The sequence below is a fragment of the Ostrea edulis genome, chromosome 5 (assembly GCF_947568905.1).
Source record: "Ostrea edulis chromosome 5, xbOstEdul1.1, whole genome shotgun sequence".
Taxonomy (NCBI): domain Eukaryota; kingdom Metazoa; phylum Mollusca; class Bivalvia; order Ostreida; family Ostreidae; genus Ostrea; species Ostrea edulis.
This window is the reverse complement of record NC_079168.1, coordinates 48,551,179-48,561,160: the sequence shown is the minus strand read 5'-3', so window position 1 is coordinate 48,561,160 and position 9,982 is coordinate 48,551,179. Positions and strand designations below refer to the sequence as shown.

At 34.2% G+C, this 9,982-nt stretch overlaps 1 protein-coding gene across 1 annotated transcript; it reads right to left on the bottom strand.

Annotated features, from left to right (window-relative positions):
* Positions 1–5,858: 5,858 nt before the first annotated feature.
* On the bottom strand, positions 5,859–8,700 carry LOC130054554 (uncharacterized). Its single transcript, XM_056164659.1, has 2 exons — positions 8,581–8,700; positions 5,859–7,387 (listed from the first exon to the last, which is right to left on the bottom strand). The coding sequence occupies exon 2, from the start codon at positions 7,332–7,334 to the stop codon at positions 6,021–6,023; it is 1,314 nt and encodes a 437-aa protein (XP_056020634.1). The 5' UTR covers positions 7,335–7,387; positions 8,581–8,700; the 3' UTR covers positions 5,859–6,020.
* Positions 8,701–9,982: the final 1,282 nt, after the last annotated feature.

The window sequence follows — 9,982 nt, the reverse complement described above, 5'->3', positions numbered from 1 at the left end:
ACATCAAAACACCATAAACATACATATACAGTACATTAGAACACCATAAACATACATATACAGTACATTAGAACACCATAAACATACATATACAGTACATCAGAACACCATAAACATACATATACAGTACATCAGAACACCATAAACATACATAAACAGTACATTAGAACACCATAAACATATATATACAGTACATCAGAACACCATAAACATACATATACAGTACATCAAAACACCATAAACATACATATACAGTACATCAAAACACCATAAACATACATATACAGTATATTAGAACACCATAAACATACATATACAGTACATTAGAACACCATAAACATACATATACAGTACATTAGAACACCATAAACATACATATACAGTACATCAGAACACCATAAACATACATATACAGTACTTCAGAACACCATAAACATACATATACAGTACATCAAAACACCATAAACATACATATACAGTACATCAAAACACCATAAACATACATATACAGTATATTAGAACACCATAAACATACATATACAGTACATCAAAACACCATAAACATACATATACAGTACATTAAAACACATAAACATACATATACAGTACATTAGAACACCATAAACATACATATACAGTACATTAGAACACCATAAACATACATATACAGTACATTAAAACACCATAAACATACATATACAGTACATTAGAACACCATAAACATACATATACAGTACATCAGAACACCATAAACATACATATACAGTACATTAGAACACCATAAACATACATATACAGTACATCAAAACACCATAAACATACATATACAGTACATTAGAACACCATAAACATACATATACAGTACATTAGAACACCATAAACATACATATACAGTACATCAGAACACCATAAACATACATATACAGTACATCAGAACACCATAAACATACATATACAGTGCATTAGAACACCATAAACATACATATACAGTACATCAGAACACCATAAACATACATATACAGTACATCAAAACACCATAAACATACATATACAGTACATCAAAACACCATAAACATACATATACAGTATATTAGAACACCATAAACATACATATACAGTACATTAGAACACCATAAACATACATATACAGTACATTAGAACACCATAAACATACATATACAGTACATCAGAACACCATAAACATACATATACAGTACTTCAGAACACCATAAACATACATATACAGTACATCAAAACACCATAAACATACATATACAGTACATCAAAACACCATAAACATACATATACAGTATATTAGAACACCATAAACATACATATACAGTACATCAGAACACCATAAACATACATATACAGTACATTAGAACACCATAAACATACATATACAGTACATTAGAACACCATAAACATACATATACGTTTGTAAAGTACCAACAAATCCTTTAAAATCACGTTCCTATCTTCATAAATTTTAAGAAAGTCTATCTTTTACACCCCAAAAACCTAAGAATTCGATCCCTCCATGTTCTCCGCGGTCTCGCCACACAGGGTTCTTCCACAGGAGAAAGTCCCGTGGTGCAGAGGAAACTATAATGTAAAGGCCTTGGTTTCGCGGGCTTTGTCTCCTCTTCTTTGCTCTTGGTGGCATCCTGGGTATCTGGTGCAAGTTTAAAGGTTTCTATGCTAGACAGAAACAGCTTTCGGGAAATAAACTTGCGTATTTTCCCTGTTTCTAATGCAGTAAACTCCCCAGGTTTGCCCAGTCCACATTTGACTGGCTTGGTTTTCTGTTTTAACTGTTGTAATTTAACAGATTTCTGTAGACATTTGTTTTCCTGGCTCGCATCTGAAGTGTTCACAATTTTTGTTTCTTCCATAACACTTTCGTAATCCTGATATAGTTTCTGGACTCTTATATCTTGGCGAACTATTGCACATGCCTTTTCGATAATACCCAGGATGTATACTGCAATATCCTCTGTTTTTATTTCAAGTTCTTCGCCACTGATTTTAGGAACTGAATGTGTGATTTGTCCGCTCTCAATGGTCGTCTTGTTTTCTGACTTTCCCTCCAGCATTGTCTTTTTAGTTTCCATGCTTGTTTCAAAGACATTTATCTTCCTTTTCGTCGGTTTATGTAGCTGCATGAAATAGTCATCATCAGCCCATGACGGCAGGAATGAGAACACATTTGCATTAACAGCTTTTAAAACTTCAATTTTCGAGATGGTGTCCTTATTCTGTTCATAAGGTACAAAGTCATTTTTCATATCATTGTCGTCTGCCATAGAGCAGAAAACATTTCTAGAGATCATCTTCTTTTGAATTTCCATTTGCATTGTATCGCCTCCAAGCAAGCACACAGTGTGTTTAGGGTGAGTGTGTTACGTCGTACACATTATGACGCGCTGTACAGTGTGACGTAATAAAGTGGTGACGTTTAAGAAATCAGATATTCTCTGAAAGAAGAGCATACACTTTCACCCTTTGCTGGTCCTGTTTTTCACTCACAAAGTACATGCTTAGTGTTATATGTATTTACAGTAAATGATTAATGTCAACCATTCTAATTTTTCATTTCATTTTTGAAATAAATTTTTTTCAATTCAATTCAATTCAATTCAATTCTTTATTGGCACTAAAGCACATTATATAAGAATGTGTTGTTAGCCATACATAGATACACATATATATTGATACATTACAAAATAATTGAATAAATTAATAACCATTGGGATAAAAACAAAAAGCACTATTAAATACTACAGCAGCACCTCTTATCACATGCATGAGCTTTCATCTCAGGTGAGCCTTAAAAAACGATCGAGGGTTGACGGTTTGTTCACAAACGCCCCATAGTTATTGATAAATTTTCTTAAGATATAAAGTCTTCATATAAATATTTTTTTATAGGACTTGAAATTTTGTTGTGAAGGGGACATTGGGTATCGGTGTAGGGTTCCACCTAAAAACGCAACTCATTAATTATTGTCCAGTGAAAATAACCGAAACAAATGTTCAATATGATTATTTTTTCTCTTTGTATGAAAATACGAAAACGAAAACAAAGTTTGCAAATGGTCCCAGTAAAGCATTTACGATATTTTTTGTTTGTTATCTATGTTAGTATCTATATGAAAATGCTGAAGGGTCTCTTTATCCCAAAAATTCAACATAGTGATTAGAAATTATTATTCAAACCGCCAAAAATTAAGTCAATAACATTTCTGGCTTCTAGACGATTGTTTTACGATGACTATTAAGACTGTTAGTTGTCGTAAGGAAGACGAAAGAAACCGAGTTTCCGTTCTTAAAAATTAACGTAATTTTTATTTGTCGTTTTATAATACATGTACATGTATGTAGCTAGTCTAATTGTAAAACAATGGCTTTTCCAAATTTCATAACTAAGTCGGAATAAATTTGAGCGGAAAAACCGGCCAGACTAGATACAAATTCTATCGAGAATAAAGATATACAAAGGGCGGGTTCAGGAATTGAAGTTAGGGGCACAATTTCATGATGCAGGGGATCTGGGGCCGCCTTAATTAAGGCCTCTAGAGAGTCCATCTCTGGCAAAAACCCCAAAAGTTCAGGCCGGACTGGATTTTATAAGGCTTGAGATATGTCTCCTATATACGTCATTTTTACTATTTTCTGTAATCTTTGAAACGAAATATAACTTTTCCCAATAAAAGTAACACTACATCAAAACATAATTTCATTTATCTCTCAGACAGTGGGGAAAATGATTGCTTCTTATATCGTGAATTTTTTTATTTTTATATATAAACAAGAGACCATGATTTACCTTGTATTTGAAAACTAGTACTACCTGTGCAGTGTACGTCATTTTGAATTAATGCTTGAATAACTTTAAATTTCTTTAACTAAAAATATTTTCCTGCTTTTTTATTGAATTATTTTGACTGTGTGATATCAACTCTTTAAATTTTGTATTATATATATATATATATATATATATATACATACATACACGCGGATGTCGGAGACCCTGTTTCTCCATACATCTTTCTTTTCTGTGCTGAAATCCTTGCAATTCTTATCAAACAAAATCGTTATATAAAAGGTATCGTGATTAATGATATAGAACACAAAATATCCCAATAAGCTGATGACACCAGTCTTGTCCTTGACGTTCCCGCTAGCTCTCTATATGTTGCCCTTGACACATTGGAAATTTTCTGTTTTAAAAATCAACAGTGCTAAAGCAAAAATGGTTTGGATAGGTTCAAAGATAAATTCTGCAGAGGTCTTTCATCACTCGAGATGGAAACTAGATTGGGGGGCAAGACATTTTTCTCTATTAGGAATAAATTTCTCTGTGGACTTAGATGAGATTATATACATGCATTTTAAAGAACAACTGCCAAAAATCTCTGCAATGATTCAACTATGGAAACGGCGTGATCTTACGCCCATTGGACGAGTCACTGCTGCAAAAACTTTAATCATACCAACACTTAATCATCTATTTATCCCATTATCAAACCACAGTCAAGAAATAGGTTTTAGTTTAACACAACAATTGTTTGGATTTATATGGGGGCCAACTTGAGATAAAATCAAACGTGCAGTCGTCACACAGCATAAATATGTGTTGGTCTCAATGTGGTAAATCTTAAGAATTTTATACTTTCACTAAAAATGTTCATGGATCCAAAGGCTTATTAAAGTTAGCCACTCATGGTTAAGTATTTTTGAAAATAGTTACAGACATGATGTTGTAGATAAACTGCTCAAAACAGGTAATGACTATGTGTCGAAACTTTTGAAATGTACTACAAAGATGTTTTGGAGTCCTGGTTATTTGTTACTACAGATTGTTTTAATAAGGCCAAGCTTACACATTCTGAAATTCCATCACAATTTTCGAGTGATGGATTTATAAGGTTATAACACCCGTATTTGCCAATGCTATACAAAATACTGTTGTTGACAGATAAATGCATAAAATCCATTTGTAAAAATATTAATACAAATAGTGTGAACCCAACTGCTGTTTCAAAATGGAATTGTGAAATACGATTGAAAGGACATACGGAGAAGGGGTTAAAAGATATATTTATAGTGTGTTTTAGGGTAGCTTTACAGTGGTTACAGTATAAATGTAATTTTTGGAGAAGTACCTATTACTCATAAAATTTTTGATATAAAATTCATAATATGCCTCTCGAACGAGACGTTAAGCAAGATACAATCAATCAATCAATCATTATATATGCCAAACAATATATTTATAGCTGTTTGAAATGTAGAAAAATGCCAAATTTACTTGAATTGATAAACTTTTTAAAAAATCAATTATAATGTTGAAAAACATATTAAATATTCTGTTAAGAATTTAGCTGTTGGTAAATTTGATTCTCTCTGGGAACAGTGGAAAACTATGCTGGAAGTATAATGACATTGTCTGTTTGTAATATATTATACATGTCCTAAGTCAGGACCGCATTTTATGTTGCTTTTTTTCTTCTTTTCCATAGCATGTAAAAATATAACATTTTAAAAAATTTATGTATGTGTGAGCCAAGTGTGGAAGTTGGTATGTGAGACCATTTCTGTGCAAAATATACGCAATGTTTACATATGTAATATTCAACACATATATAGCGCAGAAATATTTAAAGCATTATAAAAAGTATCTACTCATAACAACAAACGTGTTTGATGTGAAGCTCTAGGACGGTTTCTCGGGGTTAGTTTATGCTATTCTAAAACCATTCGTTTGATGCATAGTTGTATCTAGTGAAAAATACACAAGAACGCAATATATAATGCTCGTAGAGAAGTTAATTTTATTTTTTAAAAATGCTCAAAGTTTAGCACACATATATTCTCCATTCAGAATCTACGTGATTTATATTATTACACTCTAAAATCAAAAATAATTTACAGTTTTATGTAGTTTTTCTTTTGTCCTTCAGCAAAAAATGATTCCACTTCTTTTCGTCGACATGCATCTGATGGAATATGGCTCTTTATTGCAACATGCACTGAAACATACCATGTAAATCATATTCTTTACTTTTAACCTTCACGACATCATCTTTATAGTTTTTACGGTCCCCTACATCCTTTTGTGTATCATCTACCTCTTTCCATTCCATATTTGTGGTACTCGCGTTTCCTTTTAGATAACCTAATCGATTTCCTTCAGGTTTACGTTTGGACTCACAAACCCTTCTTTCAACAGCATTTATTCGATTACTGTCACCCTCTCTCTTGGTGTTTGGAATTGTCGGGGGAGCCCTGATCTTCCGTTTCATTTCTTTTGAATGTTGATTTTCATCTAGAGACAAATTTGTTTTGTTATTGACACGCTTTACAATGGTACTTTGGTAAGGGTGTTTGATGTTCCTCTCTGTTCCATCTGAGTATCTTCTGTGTGCAGCGTTAGAAAGCTTGTGTGTGTCTATTCTGACAGGTATACGGCTTTTCTTGTTACATATACGCCCAGTGGAGATATACTCTTGGAATGATGATCGGAATGTTTCTGAACCAAACACAGTCAAAGTACCGATGTCCCTCGTTTTGGTTTTCGGTACATTCTCTTTTCGATAAGAGCCATGCCCTTGTCCAACCTTTGGTGTTTGCGTTTCAATCTTTGGTGAACCATTTGTAGGAGGAGTCTTGTGCTTTTGACTAACAACATTATCCCTTAAAGTACAACCATTTTGTGCAGGTACTAGTGTTTTAGATGGCACCAAGCCGCAGTTTGTGTATTTGAAATTGCTTTTTTCTTTTCCTTTAGTAGAGTTTCCGCTGACAGTGGATCTGGGGCTACACATGGCAGATGAAGAGACTGGAGATTGTGAAGAAATGTGTCTAATAGATGCACTGTGTTGTCCCCCTCTTGGTGTACTATTCGCAAAATGGCTGGAAGTCATTATATCTTGTCTGGAAGTGGATGTAAAGTTTGCATGCACTCCGCTTAGACTAAAACCGTTTCTGTTAGCTGGGAAGATGGCAGAATTTTTGTCTTTATTTTCAGCGACTGCTGATATTCCCGCTGAACACGTTGTAGCTTGTGGTCTATTATGATGACCAATAAGTTGAATTGTTTTTCTTTTCCCTGATTTTCTTTCGTTACTTGACATTTTGCTTTCTTCGTCCTTAATCTTGTCCATAATGGGCAGGGACACGCTGTCTGAGGGCTGTGGACGTGAGCAAAGACGATGAGCGACATATCTGGTGTTGGGCTTTACTTTGGTACCAGTGACTTTCGGAGAGCTGGTAGAATGATTGGACTCGGTAGACTCGGGTACACGGCTTCCTTCGATCGGAGATTCCATCAGTGCAACGTAACAGAATTCTTATTTCTTTAAGACTTTTACAATTCTTGCATCTGTAAATAGAATGAGAAACGTCTATAAGATACAACGCGTATACACGTATATAAAATCAAGGAGGTGGAGCTTCTGGCAATACATATACACTGTACATGTATCAGGAAGTTATTGTTCAGGTAGATAGGCGGGGCTTCAATTTCCAATATCAGGTAGTTATGGTCCTTTGATACGAGTTGGTTAAATTACATTTCATCTTGTGAATGATGGATGGGAGTAGTCAGGGGGTCCACCTCTCACACCTCCCACTCCCTCCTCGCGTTCTCTCTCTCTCTCTCTCTCTCTCTCTCTCTCTCTCTCTCTCTCTCTCTCTCTCTCTCTCTCTCTCTCTCTTCTAATTTCTTTTCCATCGTCTCTCCATCTCCCTCCTCCTCCTCTCTATACACTGACCACCCCTCATGGATATTGAAAGGGTGGAGAGTGGATATTCGTTTGCTCGCCACCGAATGGCCCAAACACATATAAGTTCAATAGAGTATTTTAATTCTATTTAAATTTAATTTCTGCAAGTGTTAAACATGCTAGTCAATTCATGCGCATGTGTACTTGTATGTCGAAATTATAGCTCGATCACAGTTATGATGATTATGGTGGAAGCAATCAATGTGTGAAAGATGACTTTTATATGCGGGGAAAGACTACCAAAACAGCAGGCCCTAGTAACATATTGCAATTCAGGACGGGGTCTCCAGGGTTACCAATATGGATTTGTTTTTCATTATTAACATGTTCTAGACGTAATAACCCGAACACACTGTACACACTTTCTTTATCCCATTATATATCAACAAATTTGTTTGAAGCGGGGCAATGAATTTAATTATTCTACATTCGTTTCCTTTCCGGAAAACCAAAAATAACAGTTTGTAATTATACATCAAATGTTAAGCAATTGTCAGATTTTATACAAAATCCAATCTGACAGAGATAGCTATATCAAGAGATTGCCGAAAAAGGTTTTTAAGTTTTTGGTTATTTGTTAGTGCCTAATCTGTAATTAAACCATACTCGATTGTGATTTCTAGTGATAATCAAGAAACGAATCGAAATCGATTTCAAACTGTTATTTACAAACACATGTAGTTTTGAGTAGATGTAAATTCTGATAAACTCAGGTTGATATGGTCTATGTATACCAATTGAAAGGCAGTTTGAGTATACGTCTGAAATATAATCATAATTTAAAAGTTACCTTACTCATCAAGCCGTGATCATTAATGTATGCCTATTCTGTATAGAGGACTACAGAAAATCTATTTCGTTCGTATCTTCATAGAATCACTATACCAGACTGATTTTGATAAGAGCTTGTGTGTTTATTATGATGAATCAGATGTCCTTGACACAGACATTGAATATATACTTTCTACGTGAAGACAGGATTCCTTTGACGAAAATATCTTCCAATATCAAACAATCCTCGAGAAAAGGTATTACGAGTATTTTACTATAATGATATAATCCATCTGATAAGGTCTGGAACAAAATGCAAAGTATTATAGATGAATTTCCCAGATATTGAATAAAATGCTTTTTCAAAATCAATCAACAAAATAATTTCAAGAATATATTTTCCCTGAAGTCTTTGAAGTACATGTACATAATATGTTATATACGCGTTTTCTCCACTAAATCCATCTTAAGAATTGCATCTGATTATCCCAATTACGAAGTGAAGAACTAATACATTAATTAGCAATATACATGCATGTGCTATGTTATGTTGCATTTGAATATACTCCCTACGTACTGTTTCTGTGTTTAAAATCCAAGCTTCGAAGATCTAACTAAGGAACACCAAAAATCCCTCAAAGGGTATAAACAAGAATCCTGCAATGAGTACATAGCTACCTGGATTTTTATTATCATTATTATTACTTTGGATTTTAAAAAACGTATGTACCAGAGTATTTCAATTCATTTATCATATTCTAGCACAAATTTATACATAGTGATGAATGTTCATGCTTTTAATGTCAAATGGTTATCCATTATTTTTGTATATAAGGGTCTATGGATTTCGAAATTGTACCAATAAAGAGTTAGGGTACTTTAAATAGAAACCATTGCTTGGCCTATCACTGTGAAGAAATAATTGACTCACCAAATAAGCTGGTTCTGGAACTTTGAACAGTGTTTTATTGCATTGCTGTAGATTGTGACGTTGCATTGGGAAACTATTGTGACGTCACGAGACTAAGCTTCGTGTAAACGTCATAATGCGCTAGCTTAGTCTCGTGACGTCACAATATTTCCTTATCTCTGCTCGTCGGGGGATTAGCGGAGACAGTCGAATGTCTGGTTGAACGATATTGGAACATCACTCGGCCTTTTCCGGCAAACTTCTGCCAGAGCTCGTTTGCAAGCGGAGACGCAGAAACTATGGGTAGTATGCATTTCCAGGGAATAAATAAAAGTTTATTCCCCGGAAAAGGCCGAATGATGTTCCGATCGCGCAACTGGTCAGTTACGATTGGATATGCGGTATCTTATTTTGCCACTACAATTCAATCCAATTCTTTATTGTCCTTGAGTTATACAACTCATCGGAATACATCTAGTACATGTACATGTATATACACAATATATCAAAT